Here is a 20,555-nt window from a genome sequence, read left to right on the forward strand (position 1 = left end):
CAGAAACCTGCCCTCGGTTCGAGCCCTATCACCGAGCAGGTGAAAACCTTACGCTATTTTTATCTAAGGATAGAAACCTGCCCTCGGTTCGAGCCCTATCACCGAGCAGGTGAAAACCTTACGCTATTTTTATCTAAGGACAGAAACCTGCCCTCGGTTCGAGCCCTATCACTGAGCAGGTGAAAACCTTAAGCTATTTTTATCTAAGGACAGAAACCTGCCCTCGGTTCGATTCCTATCACCGAGAAGGTGAAAACCTTAGGCTATTTTATCTAAGGACAGAAATCTGCCCTCAGTCTGATTCCTATCACCGAGCAGGTGAAAACCTTACGCTAGTCTCGCGTAGGTACAAGGACCCATTCTTGGCATGGCTAGCGACGCCGAGCGTCCAGTGACATAAGCCACTACGGCTTGAATTCAAAGGGGCTACTCCCGGCCCCCAAAAGTGAGAAAGTAAGGTATGATGGCATTTACCAACGACATTAACATTAAGAGAATAATCGTGTACAGGATCGGCAGTTATCAAGCAAGCGACAGGGAAGCACAAACGGCATTTAAATGGCATTAATTGAAACAACGATATTTAAATGACATTAATTATAACTGTCTGGAAGACAGGGAAATTGTTCCATCGCCACAGCCCGATGATTTAAGCTCTTCAAACGTCAAAGACGAAATAATAACAGTAATAAAAAAAATAAAATAAAAAAGAGACAAAGAAAGGCTGGATTATCAAACGGCAGGGTCGGCTGGTGTGGGCAGAGGAACAGGCTGCTCAGTTCCTCTCACAGTTATCGGTGGGACTTGGTCTGGTGCAGCTTCGGCCCTAGTGCGGATGTTACTTGTAACCTTCGGGTTAGCTGCCTCCATATGAGCGTCAATATCCCGTACGAGGTCGATCATACTCAGAGTCTCCTCCTCGTCTAAAGCCTCGATCCGACTGTGAACGGCAGGGGGAGGAGGGGTCGAGTAAGGGGTCTGCTCGGGGCTCCACAGTGGAGAGTCCGCAGCCACTCCTATCACCTTAAGGGCAGCTAACCATCCCTCCCCGAAGCCATGGTGCCGAGCTTGATGAATGATTGGCTCCGCGGAGTTTTCAGCATCCAAGAAGCCGACATTATACCACTTTTCCTCGCAGGCTTCGAGGGACTTCTTTAGGCTGGCAATTTCATTAGCTTGGGCTAGACTCAAGTTGTCCACCGTTGCTAACTTGAGCTCGGTCTCCCCTAGCTTCGCCTCCAAGAAGGTCAGCTTTCCCTCGGCGGCCTGCCGGGCGTTCTTGGCACCTACCGCTTTCCTTTCCAACGCCGCGGCAGCATCCCCTTTTTCCCTAGCCGTGGCCTCAGCAATAGCCTTTAGCGCCTTTTCCCCCTCTAGGGCCTCGGCCGCATCCTTCAACCGCCCGGTCACAATGCTGGTCATCTGCGCAGCTTGGAGATAGGATAGTAGCCAAATGGTGAAATTAAAAAAAGAAAAGAGAAGACCACTCAGTACAATGCACACAGTCAAGGGGAATAGAGCGTTACTGGGATGGAATGCCATTGTAGTCGCGTGGCCAATGTCTCATCATCACCCTGCGCATAGTAATGGACATCCTCGGGCAGCATGAGGCCCTGCGCCAAACTTTGGGCCACTCTCCCCCCGGCACCCCTGTCCCACAGCCGGAAGCTGGTGGTTTTTGGCAGGCACTCGTCACCTAACCAAAAGGTATGCTGCCAACCGACTACCGGCCGGGAAAAGGATGCCACGTTGGTTCCAATCTGAACCGCAGGGGGTGTGACCACCGGCCCCTCTGGAAGCCTGGAACCGCCCGCTGCACGGGAAGGGGTCTTCGGCAAAGCGTCACCTAGGACAAGAGGGTTATTCTCGGCAACCCTTTTTCTCTTCCTGTTTTCGCCCCCGGGAGGAGTTTGACTCGTCCCTTTTGGGGACTGAGTTTGAGCCGCAAGACTGGCGTCGGGAATGAACCGAGAAAGGGTCATCTCCCTATGCTTCACCATTCTCTCCGCTTGGTTGACAGCTGGTTCCTCGGCTACAGGGGCAGCGTTCTCTGGCTGTCCAATCTTTTCGTGCCTCCATCAACTCTGGGACATGCGCTCGGCAGAACCGTCCCTCACCGGCGCGATGTCGTCTGTAGTGGTATAGCGTGGGCCACTTTCTCGAGCCTCGCCTGTGGTGAGCCCAGAGGGAAGGAATGTCTTGTACCGCATGTCAATGTACGATAGGAGCGGGCTGTCTACCAAAAGTGCCTGGCCGAAGTTTTACCAAGTGGTGTACACAGGGTTGATGCCGAGGATCAAATGAGACGCCCTAAGTTGCCCGTCTTCGTGTATGAAGATCTATGACCTAAGAACGAAGTTGAGGTCTCGTGCATGTATAACTCGACTGTGCGGGAAGAACCTTTTGGATTCTGCAACAAGTCCGGGAACAAACCGATCAGCTATAAAAGAAAAAATATATGTAAAAGATGCAAGAACAAATCAAATAGGGATTGTCGGTACCGACCAACTTCACGTGGTGAGAGCAGGCAAAGAAGCTCACTGGCATGCCAGTTACCACGCACCCGAACGAACTCTCCGGCCAAGTTCCTATTAGAGTCAGGCAGGTAGGATATAAGCTGGACTCGTGTATCTCTAGTTTTCAAGTAATAACCACGGGTGAAGTTGTCGTACATTTTATTCATGAAATTTATGTCGTGCTGGTTCAACTGCAGCCCGAACATGTGGTTTAACCGGATGACACAGCTAACAACCCTATAAAAGTTGGGGGGAAATTGGTCGGGGCACAGGCCGTAAAACCCTAGGGTACCTGTTATGAGAGGGTTTACAGGGAACCTAACCCCACCCTCGAGTATCGACATCAGCGGGAAGAACGTTGCGTTCGAGTCAGCAGCCCTCTGAAGTTCGAGGTTTCCCACATTGCAATACGCAACGTCGACATCCCCTAGGACGCCGAAGGTCTCTCTAAAACTAGCCAAGGCAGCCCCAGGGGTAAGTAGGTGAGAAAACCCCATTCCTAGAGTATGAAATAGAAGAGAATCGAAAAGGAAAGAAAGGTAGAAAGAACTTACTTAGGGCTCTAGGGAGTGGAGAACTGAGGAGGTTTTTGCGCAGGAGAAGAATGCTCGGCAAAGGAGGGGTTGGGAGCGAGAGAAACGCGAAAAGTGAAAAAGAAATCCAGAATGGGCTATTTATAGGACCTTGAAGCGTTTAATGAGGATGAGGCCAGGGGCGGAAAAAAAAAAACCCTCCCAAATCCCTTTCTTGGATAACCCTCCACACGCGTGGGCACGGTTCATGAACCGTTGGGCGGTTCGCCAACTACCAAATATTAATTACTGACGTGACGACCTGATACAACGCCATTTTCGAGAAATTCGATAAGATGATCGCCCTGGCCGTGTGCCGAGAGTATACATCTGCGGGAAGCCATCACTACGACTTACCCGGGATCCTTGATTCATCGCTTGAAGCAAAGCATGAATCAAGGGGGGGCTATTGTACAGGCCTCACCCCCCGTCAAGCCCAATCGCCCTAAAGCCCATGAAGACTAACTCTTATAAGAGCCCCGCGCTGATCACATATGGTAACGCACGTGCCATCCAAGAGGTTTGAGCTCGGAGTGCTCAAAGCAGCCTGTGATGTGCCCCTGCCAAGCACAGAACTTACATGCGGGGTTGGTCTTAGCGCCACTATCATTTTCTTCTTCCCGCCACCAAACATCCACTTAGATGAAACGGTATTGGACCTCCCTTCCATTGCTTGGGGAACGCCCCTGCCGAGCATCAAACCCAGCGGTGGAGCCAGTTTCAATGCCACTCTCATTTCCTCCCACTCCCAACTAAACCCCCACTTATGGGTAATAGTATTGGACTCCTCCTTCCACCCACCAGGGGAATAATCATGACCGTTCCACTAAGTTTGGCTATAAATAGGCAGGGAAGATTCAGTTGATGAGGTTGGCAATTCCAGAGGGAAAAGACTAGAGAAAGTAATATTAATCCTTCCCAAGGAAGAAAGGGGAGAGTTAGTGAGAAAAGAGGGGAGACTCAGGAAACGGGGCAGCCGAGCATAACGCCACCCGTGGTAGAAAATCCAAAAGTCCACTATACAAATAGATTGTGAGCCCAAACTCCTCCGAGGCCCAGCAGCCTTATTTTGGAACGCACACAACTGATCCTAACATATTATTTTCAGCAAATTTCAAACAACAAAATATACATTAAACCACATTATTATATAATAAGATATTCCTGAAAATCACGCAATGCAAAATTAATAATGAACTGTTCATTAAAATTTGAAAGAACTTATTCCAAATTTATTTAATTATATAATAAGATGACAAGTATGCATTTAATTACAGGAAATCAATGGTATATTATTTATAATTCATTCACGTACAACAATGCAAAATTAAAAACTGCAAACATAAATCAAAGTTTAAGAGATAAGTCAAGCCCCATAGGATCATACTGCTCATTCTTCAATTCTATACCCTTTTGCTGGTCATCACAACCAGAAATACCCCCCAAAGTATGAAACATAGCCCTTCTGTTGAAGCTCTTCATTCCATCACAATAATCCTCCATCATCGGTTGGGGCATGGTGGATTGCAGGCTCCTAGTACTTGGCATTGACTGTTTTTCAAATCTATAACCAGGTAGAGGATGGGGCCTAGGATAAATAGATTGATGATTCATTGAGTGCATATGCATCCGTAGATTTCCAGTGAATGAATGTTCAAGAGGAAGAGTTACCATGCCTAGATAGCTACTGTCTTTGTGCCTCAAAGAAGGCATATCCACTATTCTTTTCAATTCTTTAGCCAAGGCTCTCTCATGTTTGTGACCATTTTGGTGGCCACCTAATGCTTGGGCACTAGGGAACATTTGGTTGCAAAATTTGCATGAGAAATGCCTCCTTTTCACCTTTGTTTTGTGAACCCCGTTTGAAGATGCCATTGACAGTCTAGAAGAAGAGTTCACCTTGCTGTTAGAAAGCTTCAGATCCGAAAGGTTATTTGCTTCTATATATGTTATTTCAGCTTTTTTTTCAACCTCTCTTTCTTTGCCCTTGGCTTCTACATCGTTGTGGGGTATTTGCTTAAATGTCGACGTGCTTGATATGGCAGGATGACAAACACAGTCACATTTTGCTTCCATGACTAAACTTGGAGATAGCTACTAAACCTTCTGAGTCTGAAAGTGCACATGTCACAATTATGAAACATAAATGGTGATAGATATAAATGGTTAAATTTAAATGATAACTTATAGAAGAATTCTAAGCTTTTTTTTTTCTTTTTTTTTCCTTGGCCCAAGATAGAAATTTTGATCTAACCTAATTTAGGTATATGTGTATGAAACTCTAACCAAGAGACTTGAACCCCACCCCACAAGAGTTTATACTTATAGAGTAACCATTATACCAATGTTGCGTGATGGATTGTGTTGCTCCAAGAGATATATATGGTTAGAAATTGGGGAAATAATAACACCATAGTGAAAAGATGACATCATGAATTTTCAAATAAACTAAGATAAGTACTGCACCATGACATTCGTTATTAAAATTACGTTTGTTTCAATGTAAAATATTTTCTTTTTTGGGTGTTTTGGTCAATTTGAACCTCGTCAGCACTCTAGTTAGATAGGCAGTGTAGTAATAAATCAATTCTTTTATGCCCAAAAATGAAAAAACTAAGTCCATGATTATCTAAGAGTAATACTTTTAAATCTCAGCACAACTCATTAGCATGAACTCAGGAGTCAGGATTGTACTATACATGGTGACTTTTTTTTTTTTTTTTGATGGGAACTATACATGGTGACTTGTTTTAGTAACATGGTGTTTGTCCTTATAGTCTTGAAGAGTGCTAGAAGCCTAGAAGATAGGTATGTAACATTTCTTATTCTGACCTGGAATAACTTTAGAGGAAAATAGATGAAATAATAAAATTGAAACATTTTAAAATTTTCAACGATCAAAATATAGTTGAACCAAAATTCGGAAGATAAGTCTAAACCTTTTTTCTCGTGTGATGTTTACTCCAGTTACCAAACAAGTCGAATTGCTTCTGGTTCTTCCTTAGGGACCTTAAAGAAGTACAGTGTTTTTGTAGGTAGATCTTGTCTCTGTGGGTGTCTGTGATGAGAGAGTGATTTATGTGAAAGATATCATGACTCAACATATATATATATATATAGCGGAAACTTTTACTATATAGCGCATTTGTTGAAATTTTCTTAATTTAGACTTTCATCTCACCAAATGTTGCATTAATGTCAAAGTAATAGTTCATTTAGATATGCCAATGGAATAAATGCATATATTATTATCAATAACTATGGAGTAATTGTTTATGAGAATGAATATATATGGTTATTTTTTCCCAAATTTTAGTACATAAAAACTACTTTTATTTTAAATAATAATAATAATAATTCAAAATATATATTTCCTCATATTTTGTCACTTTGGATACAATTGAAATAAAAATATCAAAAGGTCAAAGAAAATTTAATGACACGTGGACTTAAAAAAAAAAAACTATAAGTTTGAAGTAGTCAAAATAATTAAATATTTATGAATTCACTAATATCAATCTTAAATTTATTCTATCTTCACAGTCAAAAAAAAAAAAAAATCTTGAATTTATAGATCTCCTAAATCCTTTAAGTCATGTGTGATATATATGTGACACCAATATTGTGACAACCTAAATTTGTGCTACATAATTAAAAGAAAAGGTATTAATAGAATAAAAGAATTTATTTTCATGAATTAAATATTTATAAGTAGTGCATTAATTATTTATGTAAAATGAAATTTCAAAATTATATTTCTAAAATTTATGTGAGAAACAATTAATTTAAAATATGAGAAATGATATGTCCACAACATTTTCACAACATTTTTACAACAAATCCTAAGTGGCAGGATGTTACTGGTTGTTATTGTTGGGGCAAAAAAGTAATCTTAGTGTTAGGTTCAAATTTGAACCAATAACAACTAACCACCTATGATTTATTGTAAAAATGTTGTGGATGTAGCACCTCTCTTGAAATATATCATTCCTTTTAAAAATATATATATGTTTAAATTAGTCAAAATAATTAAATATTTTAAATTCACTAATCTTAATATTAACATTTTATATTTTATAACTCCTTTAATGATGTGTGATATATATATATATATATATATGAAACCAATAATTTACTAACCTAAAATTATGCTACTTAATTTTTAAAAAGTTATTAATAGGATAAAGCTTTTATTTTCATGTATTAATTATTTATGAGTAGTGCATTCATTATTTATGTAAAATTAAATCTTAAAATTATTTTTGTAGATTTATATGAGAAAAAATTGATTTGAAATATAACATTCCTTTTCAAATTGAGTTGTTTTTGTAACAATTATTACAAAGTTCAACAAAAGAAAATTTAGTAATTAATACACAACTAAGAATGTAAAAATAAATTAAAAAAATCATTGATGTGCCTAAGTTTGTGGAAATAAATCAATATTTGTCAACTCACTCAAGCAATAAATTCATATTCTTAATTTTATTATTTTTAATAATGTTCATTTCATTTTTCTTAATGAAATGTAATTATATTTTTGAAGCGAATGTAATTCAATTGAGGTTAAATGTGTCTAATTATTATTATTATAACACACAATAAATAGATATTTTTCAGAATATTTTAAAGTACAATTCACATTGCACGGGACATGGGCTAGTTTTAATAAAAGTTCCAATCTAAAAATTTAATGACTCGTGTAGTTAACACTTAAAATTTAATATATATATATATATTATATTTTTAATTGGTAAAAATAATTATATATTTGAATTCACTAATATATTAATATTAACATATTATATTTTCTTACTCCTTTTAAGTGATGTATGATATGTATGTGAAATCAATAATGTAATAACCAAAATTAGAGCTACTTAATAATAAAAAAAAAGGTATTAATAGGATAAATGCATTTATTTTCATGTATTAATTATTTATAAGTAGTGCATTCATTATTTATTTAAAATGAAATCTTAACATTAGTTTTGTAAGATTTATATGAGAAAAAGATGGTTTGAAACATGACATTCCTTCTCAAATTTAGTTTTTTTTTTTTTTAATAATTATTACAAAGTACATCAAAAGAAAATTTATAACACACAACCAAGAATGTAAACAAATAATTGATGCGCCTAAATTAGTGAAAATAAGTCAATATTTGTCAACTCACTTAGGCAATAAATTCATTTTCTTAATTTCATTATTTTTAATAATTTTCATTATTTTTTAAATGAACTGTTATTCAATTGAGGTTATTTTCTCTAATTATTAGTATAACATGCAATAAATAATTTTTTTATAAAATATTTTAAAATGCACTTCACATTGCATGAGGTATCGGCTAGTCTATAATAATAATAATAATAATAATAATAATAATAATAATAGGTGAAGTTGAAAGAAACTCAAATTAGAATTCTAATTTTGCACCATGTATCCTAATTATTTATTCTTAAAGAGTTTTATTTCTTAATTTTAGAATCAAATGTGGAACCACATCATAAATATTCATCCAAGTGAGTTATTAAGTTCAAAAACCAAAAAGTCTAAAATAAATGAATCGTAAAAAAAATTCACAATGATTAAAAAAATAAACATAGACAATTTAAATTTTATACTTAATAATATCCTTATAAAAATTTTTGAATAGTTTTTTGTTAGGGGAATTTTTTAAAGAGTTAACAAAATATAAAAATGACTATCAATAGTATTTAAAATATATATATATATAAATTATATTATACATCTTATTGTATATCTTTAAGTATATTCATGCATATGCATGAGGTTACAAGTTAGTTCTAATAAAGGCTTACGTCTAGTATCCTAAGTTAATTGTACTATGACATTCTTGTAATGCAAGTAAATAAATAGAAAGTTTACAATAATTTTGATAAGCATATAAAGTAAGTAATACAAACACAAACAAATAAAATAATTGAGACAATGTAAAGACATGGGACAATGTGGCTAAAAGTTACGAATTAATCTGAAAAGTCATCAATTTCTCTTTTAAGTGTGTGCAATTATCACCTTAAATATAGTATTTGTTTCTCCAAAAAAAAAAAATATATATATATATATATATAGTATTTAATACATCCATCAAAGCTACTTTTTTTTTTTTTTTCGTTCTCATTTTCTCATCTTCTTTAACATTGTCTAATAGAAAATGTAAAGAAAAAAAAAAAGCAGTAATGAACTAGAATTAATGTATAGTAGACATTTTTTTTTCTTTAATTTTTTTTTAATTCAATAGATACAATCGGGGAGTGGTGATTTGAACTGTAAATATCCATGTACGAATTTGAGACACTGAGAGTTGTCAACCTAGATTAATGTATAGTAAACTCTTACACTTCATTTGGAAGTTCATAATGGAATAGAAATAAATGAAATAGAATAAAGTAATCTTGTTTGGTTGTTTTATAATAAAGGAATAAAAATGAATAAGATGTAAATAACCCTATTTGGAAGTAACAAAGAAATAAAATCATTTAATAACAGTATTACTATTATACCTCTATTTTAAGGTAAAACTATATTATTGGTCCCTAAAGTTTACTCTATGTATATAATTGGTCCCTCAAGTTTTCAAAAACAGCAATATAAATCTTTCGGTTAACTTCCATTAGTGATATTACTTACATGATTAACAGAATAATGACCTTGCATTTTTTAAATATTGTGGCATTTATTTTTATTAAAAAAAATTCCAAAATTAAATTTACACATGAGAACAAAACTGGACCCATTCCAATTCAAATATTTATCCTAATCCGGTACCAAAAAAAAAAAAAATCTCCAATGATTTACAAACCATGAGAAAGGGGAGAGAGAATGAACAGTTCCAAGGCCTAGCCGCCTGCGTCGCCACCGCCCTCCGCTAGAGATGGTGGCCTGCTGCTTCACACATCCTTCTCCAACTGACAGCCACTGACCCGCCTACCTCCTTCTCTCGCACAGCCACTGACCCACCTCCATGACTATTTCATTGCTGGTTTCCCAAAACAGGTCCTCTTCAGCTTGAGTTTTCATCCTAAGCAGCCTTGAGACTTCGAATTGAATCAAAAAGCCCATATTGTATAGTGGATGATCTCATAGTTTGGACCACTTGGAGCCTCGCGAGTTGCTGGCTCTTTCTCTACCTTTAGTATAAAGCAGGATTCGTCATTAATGATTTTTTCTCCAATGCACATTGCATCCATAAATAAGTTGGCTGTGGCAGTGGCTCTTGGGTCCAAACCCAGCCGAAAAACAAAAATTTTCATAATACAAGTGCTAACTTACAAGTCAAAACAATGCAAATAAATTTATGAATTTGTGCTTCCATTGAAAATCATCAATTTAGCTCTTTCACCCTAAATGGAGCTTTTTGTACAGAGTTAGGATAAAGATTTGAATTGGAATGGGTCTAGTTTCTTTCTTAACTGTAAATTTAATTTTTTTTTTTAATTTTTAATAATAAAAAAATGTCACATCATTTAAAAAATGCCAGGTCATTATTCCGTTAGCTATGTAAGTAACACCACTAACGAATTTATATTGCTCATTTTGAAAACTCAAGGGACCAATTACACTTACTTGAAACTTAAGGAACTAATTGAGCACACAAAATAAACTTTAGAGACTAATAATATAGTTTTGCCATATTTTAAAATACATAACTGAATTTTTATTGGTATTTTGGGAGTTTTAGTACAAATTTCATTAAATCTAATTCAATTCCCTCTAATTGCTCCTAATAAACACTCAAACCATGATGTGCCTCATTCAGGTGCCATTTCCTTGCAGCTGCCACTATTACCTTCACCGCACTAGTTATGGGCTTCCCAAGGGTCTCTGTGTCCAGTACCTCTTACTTTCTAACAAAAATATTCCAAATGTCATTGCCATTGCTAACAATCCAAACCCTGTTGCCCGCCTAACATTGTTCTGCAAAAGCAATCTGAGTTTTGTTTTGGAAATTTTACAAGTCAGGTTCTAGGAGCTTCGTCCCTCACCTATCGGTGCAATTGGCATAAGAGAGGAGTTTTTCTCATTCCAAGTGTGGTGTGAATGAGGTTATTGATTGGTTCAATGAGTGAGAAATATAGACTATAGAGTTGTTTCTTGAGTGCTCGTACTATAGTCATAGAGAACTATATAGTCTATTTTGGTATTCCATCATATATAGGATTGACCACATCAAAGCAATGAGACTATTTGGTAGTCAAGTGTGGCTATTGTGAAGTAAGTCTGTAACGTTTCCTTTGTATTCGTATTTTCCTATTTGATTATAGACTTTATAGTGAATTGGTTGTTTCTAGAGGTGTTCACTAAACCACATAAACCGCACAAACCGCAAAAACCACCCCAAAACCACCCGCAAAATGACATAACCGCACCGCACCGCACTGCACCACATCGCATAGTGCAGTGCGGTTTGTGGTTTTATAATAGGAAAACCGCACAAACCGCACCGCACCGCACCCTCTATATATATTAATATTTTTAATTATTTTTAATATTAAATATATTATTAATAGTTTAATAACCCTAGTTAAAAAAAAAGTTTGATAATCCTAGCAAGTGTTGATTAGAAAAGCCAACCCAAAATAAAGAAAAACTAGCTCAATAGTTTAAAACTTGGACTAAAACAAAGGGAAAAATTAGTTTTGGGCTGAGTAGAAAAAACCCAAAATTTGAAAAAATATATCAATTTTAAATGATTCAAACCGCATCTTATACACCGCACCGTATATATGACCGCAAAAATGAGGTGCAGTGCGGTTATGGTTTTGGCTAAACTTTAAAACCGCACCGCACCGCACATGTAACCGCAAAAATGAGGTGCGGTGCAGTTATGGTTTTAGATAAACCACACCGCAAAGTGCGGTGCTAAAAATGGCCCAAAACCGCACCACACCGCACTGCGAACACCCCTAGTTGTTTCAAACATTTCGGTTTATTGCATTTTTTTTTTTTTTGTTCAAAATATAAAATTTGGTCTAATTTTTTTAATAGAAAATTTTGGCCTAAGAAAAGAGCGGTTTCTCTCTATGATCATATTACACTTTCATCATTGGCGAAGGCTACAAAGCAGCCCCACCAACAACAATGAATCTCTTAGGCTGGAACTGTCGGGGGCTTGGGAACCCCCAAAGAAAGCAAGAGCTTGGTGACTTTATTCGAGCTCAAGGTCCCTCAATCGTGTTTTTAGCCGAGACATGGCTTGATAAAGCTAAGTTACTTTTTATCAGAGATAAATTCAAATTTGACAGCTTGTTAGAATTTTCAAGAAAGGGGAGAGGTGGTGGGGTGGCTGTCATGTGGAAAAAAGATGTAGACTTCTCGGTTGATACCTTCTCGCCGAATCATATTGACACTATCATAAATAAGGGTAAGGATGATGAATGGAGGTTCACAGGGTTTTATGGCGAACCCGACATAAGAAACCACCACATCTCCTGGGCTACTTTAAGGAGATTAAAATTAAAACACTATTTGCCTTGGCTATGTGCTAGAGATTTCAATGAAATAACCAAGGCTCATTTGTAGCTTAAATGAGCATCTCTATGCACAACTAAGCAAGTGAGTTTTGTGGCTCTTTGTTTGTGATGAGTAAGGTTAAGTGATCTCTTGTACTTAACACTCGTATCACTTATTTTGACGGGTAGGACTAGAAAATCCTAAGAGAAAGGCATAAATAACCATCTCACCACTGTTACCCACCAATCATGATATGACATCTGTATGCTTCGGCATAGCAAAAGTGCAATGTCAATGACATCTGTATGTTTCGGCATAATAAAAGTGCAATGTCAATGACATTTGTATGCTTCAGCATAGCAAAAATGTAATGTCAAAAGCTTAACATAATTGGGTATTTCTTTTCTCTCCTTTGTATACCCATGCATGATTTGCTTAATAAAAACAAAATATGCAAAGAAAATAAAGCAAAAAGATCAAAAATGCCTTAAATATGATTGCAAGCATGTTTTCTAGGAGATGTGGGAGTTATAAAATGTACTTCAAAGGTGATAGTCTCCATCAAACAGTTATGATGATATGTGAGTTAAAGTGATTTTCTCATATCTCAAATCGTCATAACATAGAAACACTTATGCAATCTTGCGATGTTTTCACACACAACACGCAATATTCTTTGCTACTTTTGATACATATGCAGGTACAATGTGATTTGGTCATCACAAGGTTTACATGTGTTGATGTATACTCACTAAACTGTCTTACTTGTTTTTGAAATATCAAATCGGTTAAACTTGTTGTGTGTGTGTGTGTGTGTGTGTGTGTGTGTGTGTGTGTTTTGGGATCCATGTGCTTAAAATTATTGTTAAGAGATGATTTTGAGAGGTTAAAATGTTAGTTGGATCATTGGCTGAGTTGCATGTTTGATTGCATTCATATTTGTGTTTTTCTCCTCTTTGAAAAACTATTTTAAGCCATCTCGACACCTTCTTAATACTTGGCTTATCTGTCAAGATCTTGAGTTGATTTTTTATCGCAATCTCGACACCTCTCGATTGCTAGATGGATCGATCGATAAAGTTTCTGTCCCCTCGATAACTTCTCGATAGTTGTTCGATCCATCGAGGTATGCTCGATAGCTTCTTAACACCTCTCGATCCATCGAGATCCTCTGCATGCATTGTTTTTCACATGTTTTGCATGTTTCTTTTATCTTGTTATCCATAACATCTTGTTTCATTACATTCATGCATTTTTATGGATTCTTTGTATCCCCTTGATCATCTTTAAGTTTCTCGAGTGAAGCTTTCTAGCTTCTTGTACCCATTTTCAATTGTGACAAAAAGGGGGAAAAATTGGAGAATTTGTGGTTTCTTTCTTTAAGATTCTACAAGTTAGGGGGAGAAATACATGCCTTTGTAAGGGGGAGATGTGTTTCATCTTGTTAGGGGAAATGTTTACCTCCTTGTTGTTTTAGGAGCTACTTTTAGCTTCTTGCTCCTGTACCTTAGGTCTTGTAACCATGTTTACATACATGATGCTTATCAAGTGGTATATGCGATGATGTATGTTTTCTTCACCTACCTCTACATGTGTTGTTTCTTTTCTCTCTCTATACACATGTTTCTTTAATTTGTATGCAATCTATTATTTCTGCTTCACACAAAGATGCCTTGATGTGTTTTGTTTAAAGTGTTTCAGAAATACAGGTTGTCAAAGTCTTCCATGTCATGAACTCTCTTCTTGCAAAGTTTTTCAAGAGTTTGTGTTAGGATAAATTTTATTGTATTCAACAAGTGAGTATGAGTTGAGTGATTTATGACTTCTCTCATATGTTCATTTGTTTGTTGTGGTTTTGTCACGGATTACCAAAGGGGGAGATTGTTAAGGACATATTTTATGTAGTTGGCAAATCCTTTGACAAAACGCACTTTACTTATATTTGGGTAGATCTAAGATGTGTTTAATACTTCAAAGAACATGTTGTTCAAGTCTAGTATTAAAGCCATGAAGATTGGATCAAGAAACAAGTGAATAAAAGGTATTTACTAAAGCTGGACACCTGCGGACAGTTGTTCGATAGATAGTTATCTATTGAGGTTTAATGAGGCTCAACACCTGCTATCTATTAAGGTATCTATCGAGGTTACGAAAATCAGAATTTTCAGATCTGATTTTTGGGCCAGACTTTTGTATTTGTGTAGGGTTTCTTTTCTCACAACCCTAAGCATATATAAGGCTTATTTTAGAGGCCGTCACATAAAAGAATACAAGGAGAACATATGCAAAAGGTTACCAAAGCCTTATTATCTTAAGAAGAAGCTACTGCGTCTTTGCGCCTTAGGGTTTTGTAACCAAGTTCTTCTTGATCTTCATTGTTGATGAAGTGAAGAACTTTGCAGCCAACTTTCTTCTTCCTCAAGTTGGTGAGTGAGTCACGTACTGGGATTCGTACAAAGAAGTTAGTCACGTACTAGGATCCGTGCATTAAAGGGTGGCGTTCATATATTGAAGAGTTCAAAGGTTCTGAAACGGTAGAAGGTTTCTGCTGTAAGTTCATTTACAAGGATTGTAGAGTCTAGGGACAAAGGTTTTGTACTAGATCTGAAACTACTATTTACTATAGTGGATTGCTTTTCGGGAAGGTTTCCCCCCAGGCATTTTACTGTGAAACTGGTTGATTTCATTAATTTTCATAGGTCATCATATCTTGTCTTATTTATTTTTCCGCTGCATATGATTATGACATGATATTGATGTTTGTTTGTTTTAACAAGTTTATGCATAATAAATCTAATTAACAACTTGGATTTAGAACTTGTTAATTTGATCAACCGGGGTCTAAATTTCCTAACAGTGGGGTGGAAGCTGACGGTAGATGCAATTCCAAAAATCACAAATTTTACGTCCTAAATTTGTGGGATTTTCTCTTTAGTTTTTGGAGGAGGTTGACACAATAGAGGTGGAAAAGTCCTAGAACTTTTTTTAATATTGTTTTTCTTCTTCTTTTAGAGGTTTAGCATTCTTTTTATTGATTTCTTTTGCCTAACTATGTGTGGCTAAATCTCTAGTTAGGGTTAGAGGTGAAACCTAATACTTTCAACATGTGTTCTTAGGATTATCTATGTGCTTTCTATAGATTTATGATTGAATTTTGAGATTAATTAACTATTTGGAATCTTTGCAAGTTGACAAGTCCTTAAGATTTAATATGATACACACACACACACACACACACACACTCACACCCACACAGACATATATATCTCTAATGCTTCAACTCTTTGATTCGTTAGAACCTTAGAGTATATTTAGTGCTTAATCTCTCCTAGAACATGTCAATTCAATTACTTGTTCAATCACTCATATTCAATCTGGTATACACATTGACACCTCGGGAGTTCAGGGAGCACTATGTACAAATCATCAACAACCTAAAGAACAATTGCCATTATAAATATGGAGATGATGTTTTTGGACTTAGAACTCTTTAGCCCAAAAGAGAGTTTGAATTCTCTTTTACATCCAAATATTAGAAACTAGACTTTTCTATAGCTATTTTTGGTATAAGAACTTCCGTGTTGCTTCTAAAGTGTTTAGTGGAGACCACGATTTTCAATTGGATTATGGTCGGGCCAATTAGATTTGGACGTTACATGAGGATGGATTCAACTTTTATCAAATAAAATATCAATAGAATGTGAAGAATCATGATTGGAAAAATAAATATGAAGGTGATGAAAAGTTTGCATATCATAATAAATAAAACGGATGATTCGTGAAGGAAGTTTAACGTGTAATTTGTAACCTAGCTAAAATGTTAGTCTCATTGACATCAATGTTGGCATATATTTTCTATCATTAAAAAAAAAACAAAGTCTTTTCCTCTCATTTGATGTGAAACATACTATTGTTCAAAATTCATATTTGTTGAAATTCAACCAACATTTAAGTCATAATCAACCAAAGTAAGAATAATCATGGGTTGGTACATGAACAATGATATATTTTAGGACTTGTCATTGTCAATAATCGATATTCGTACTAAACACTTCAAAAGTTGCATTGAAGTTCACCTACCAAAAATAGTTGTAGAAAAATGTCGTGTTTCACAACTTGATGAAAAAGGAGAATTACCCCTCTCCTTTGGGTTGATGAGTTTTAAGGCCAAAATCATCATCTCCATCTGCTAGTTAATTAAAACCCTTACTTTTAGGCCCGGTCAAAATTTGAATTTCTTTCGAATTTCATTATTTCTACATTCTTTTTCTCTTGATTATTCACTACCTGATTTCTTTATCACAAATTTGTCTTTGAACAACACAATTTTGTGGAGGTTGATGGTGGTAATGTGTCACAGTCTAGGGGGAGAAAGCAAGCAAGTTTCATGGTTGGAGAATTAAGGAGGGTAAATCGGCGGAGATTTTGTATTCTACATACTAAAAACCCATAGATGGACAATCTTAGTAGTCTCTTAGTCTCTACTTTAAGAACCAAAAAACGTTTCCAATTTCAAACTTCTTAATTCTAAGAAAGACCATTGAAAGTATTTGTTGTTTTCATTTGTTTATAATTTGATAGTTGCAATAGAGAAGAGAGAATTTAAACCCTAAATATTTTATTTATAAATACTCAAAAGGTGGCAAAACTACAATATTGTTGGCATTGCGATTATAATAAATGTTCGTTGGTTATCATAATTATCAAATTTCTTATTTAGACAAAAAGGATCATGTCCGACTTTCTCGAGCATTGCACTGGTTACTGGCTAGTATATAATAATAGACAAAGATCTGTACACCAATTATAGTAATAATGATAAATATAATAATTGAAAAGGTGAGTTCAACCTCTCCCATATAGTATTTTCTTTATTTTCTATTTTATACTACAGATGGGCATGCTGCCTATACTAACTTTGGACAGTTTTCGGAGGTGATTATTTTTCTAGACTTTTCCCCCCTCTCTAACGGGAAGTATTCAATTCGCTTAAACGAGAAAATGAAAAGATTTTAGGTGGCTAAGAGCCTACCATTTAAGGCTAAGAAGTTATGGTTATATATAGTGGTAATAATCTTATCTTATAGAATAATGGACCAAAAAAAGACACGTTATAATCCTTTAGATTTATTGGCATAATTCAATCATAAAGTTGTTAAAAATTTATCCTTCCATGGCCAATGAAATTGATTTAATCTTAACTGGTCACCAACGGTTTGATTATAACGATAAACTATTAATTAATTAGTAAAGGAGGAAGCCCGAAAGCTAATAATAGTATAGAAGTTGAAGTGTAAACAGGAGAGTTCATAGCAACTGTGCATAAAATTAGTTAATATCAGTTGGATAGCTTTAATGGTGATGAGCTCAGGTACTGTAGTATAAATAGCTTCAAACCAAATAAGGAAGCCATCATACCGTACAACAAATTGGCAATAGCAGGGAAATAAAGAACAATAAAATGGGGAAGAATTTGAGAATTGTAACAATTTCCCTACTACTACTGTTAGCATCCACCAGTGCCGGGCAAGTCTTTGACGTCAAATCATATGGTGGACAACCTAATGCCGATATCACCCAGGTATAAATATGTGTAGCACAATTAAATACACCAAATTAACATGAAAAGTGGGTGCTAGTTAACTTAACTAGTAAACTCTTTTAATGTCAAATAAAAGTACTCGGGTTCAAACTCTGCTTACACTAAAAACTCTTCGGTGTCTTGACCAGACCATAAAACATTAACGTGAAAAATGGTTGTAATATACTGATTTTGATTTTTCATAATGTGTTTATCAGGCTTTGACAAAAGCATGGAAAGCTGCATGCGCAGTAGCAGGAAGTAAAGTTGTGATTTCAGCAGGGACATACAAAGTAGGTGTAGTGACTTTGTTAGGTCCATGCAAAGGTGCTATTGAGTTTAACCTTCAAGGCACCCTACAGGCCCCATCAGACCTTGCCTCCTTTAATGGTAAAGACTTTTGGGTTTCTTTTGAGCGTATCGACAGTCTCACTGTGTCAGGTGGTGGAGTTTTTGATGGCAAAGGACAAACGGCATGGCAAAAAAATAATTGTGACGAAAAGTACAACTGCAAACTACTTCCTATCGTAAGATTTCAATCTTAATAATTAGCATTTAAATTTCCTTTATATTTATGTAGATATATACAGACGCTACAACTTCAAGAAATTTAACCGTCACGAAATAATAATTCAAGCACTTATTCGTTTAATGTTGTTAAGGATATTATCATATTATTAATAATTAGATGTAAGTTTTATATAGTGAGGTGTCATGACTCACCAAAAAATATAATTCAAAATTTATATATGAGAAAGACCAAATACGAATGTGGACACAACTTTTGTGCCATGACCCTAACTTGTGCAACTGTGTGTAATGGAGAAAAAGTGGTGGTTAAAGGTGATCAAAGTGATGGCTCACCAATCATACTCACATATAACATCAAGTTGTGACAAATTGTTTGGTCCAAAATGACTTTTCTATACAATATTGTTGAAGTAGTACCAACCACATTCATTGATATATATTTGTAATTTTTTTTAATATAGTAAATCAAAGAAGCTTTAGCATTTTACTATAATATATTTAAAGGAAAATATTTTTAGGACAATATTTAAATGAAACTATGGCGTTCATATTTGGTGTTTTGATTTGTCTAACTTGTAAACATGAACAGAATATAAGGTTCGATTTCGTCACAAATTCAATAGTCCGTGACATTCAATCGAAGGACAGCAAATTTTTCCACATAAACGTTTTGGGATGCAAGAACTTACAAATCCAAGATGTTACCATAACTGCACCCGGAGATAGCCCCAACACCGATGGAATCCACATCGGACGTTCATCTAAGATCACCATCAGCAATGCCAAAATTGGAACAGGTGACGATTGCATCTCCATTGGTGATGGAGCCCAAGATGTTACTGCTAACCAAGTAACTTGTGGACCTGGCCATGGTATTAGCGTTGGAAGTCTTGGAAGGTACCAGAATGAACAACCTGTTTTAGGAATCAGAGTAATTGGTGGCACCTTAAGCAGTACACAGAATGGTGTTAGAATCAAAACATGGCCTTCTTCCCCTCCTGGGAGTGCTTCAGATATGCATTTCGAGAATATTATCATGAACAATGTTGCCAATCCTATCCTCATTGATCAAGGCTACTGCCCAAACAATCAATGCTCAAACAAGGTTATTATAAACATTACAAATATATACACTCATTTTGATCTTAGAAGTTAAAGAAAGAAAAAAAAATTACATATACTAACATCAAATTCTTGTGTGGGTTTTTGTTTGTTTGTTTTGCTTTCAGTCTCCCTCGAAAGTTAAGATCAGCAATGTTAGCTTTAAGAACATTAGAGGCACTTCTTCAACAAAGGAAGCTGTGAAGCTTATTTGCAGTAATGGTGTTCCATGCCAACAAGTGGTGGTTGCTGACATTGATCTCGTATACAAGGGAGCTGGAGGATCTGCTACTTCCACTTGTGTTAATGTCAAGCCCACCGTTTCGGGCAAGCAGAATCCTCCTGCTTGTACCACCAAACAATAACTAAATGCCACCCAAGCTATTGTAACTATTGCAGAATGAGGAAATACGATTTGCAAATAGGTTATAGGTGTTCTATTCTAAGTAGAATTTCATTTACTTCAGTCTATCACGTTCCCTTTTTCTTTATTTAAATGAAACTGTGGAATGTTGGATAGAAATTTTTAGAGTTGTTTGAGTTCAGCCTTTTACTAAAAGCTACTGTGATCTGGAGTGTTGTTGTAGATAGTATTTGTTCTGTTACTGTAGCTGGGATATTTCAAAATAAAACAAAAATAGTTATTAAACTCTTTGTAATTTTTTTTTTATTCACCAAATACATGCTTGTGTCCATGATATGGTAACATTCAATTCATCTGCATGCATGTTTTTAACGCCAAATTAACTTGCTCTCATACTCTTCGACGACGGTAAG

At 35.9% G+C, this 20,555-nt stretch overlaps 1 protein-coding gene across 1 annotated transcript; it reads left to right on the top strand.

The window, feature by feature from the left end:
- Window positions 1-18,026: 18,026 nt before the first annotated feature.
- Window positions 18,027-20,143, top strand: LOC142609127 (exopolygalacturonase-like). The gene is made up of 4 exons (XM_075780752.1): window positions 18,027-18,146; window positions 18,365-18,673; window positions 19,267-19,782; window positions 19,907-20,143. The coding sequence occupies exons 1-4, from the start codon at window positions 18,027-18,029 to the stop codon at window positions 20,141-20,143; spliced, it is 1,182 nt and encodes a 393-aa protein (XP_075636867.1).
- Window positions 20,144-20,555: the final 412 nt, after the last annotated feature.

The sequence above is a fragment of the Castanea sativa genome, chromosome 9, assembly GCF_040712315.1.
Source record: "Castanea sativa cultivar Marrone di Chiusa Pesio chromosome 9, ASM4071231v1".
Classification (NCBI taxonomy): Eukaryota; Viridiplantae; Streptophyta; class Magnoliopsida; order Fagales; family Fagaceae; genus Castanea; species Castanea sativa.

Coding starts and splice junctions, on each gene's coding strand:
- LOC142609127 (XM_075780752.1), top strand. CDS start 18,027: ATGGGGAAGAATTTGAGAATTGTAACAATTTCCCTACTACTACTGTTA. Junction 18,147..18,364: donor CTAATGCCGATATCACCCAG/GTATAAATATGT, acceptor TGTGTTTATCAG/GCTTTGACAAAAGCATGGAA. Junction 18,674..19,266: donor ACTGCAAACTACTTCCTATC/GTAAGATTTCAA, acceptor AAACATGAACAG/AATATAAGGTTCGATTTCGT.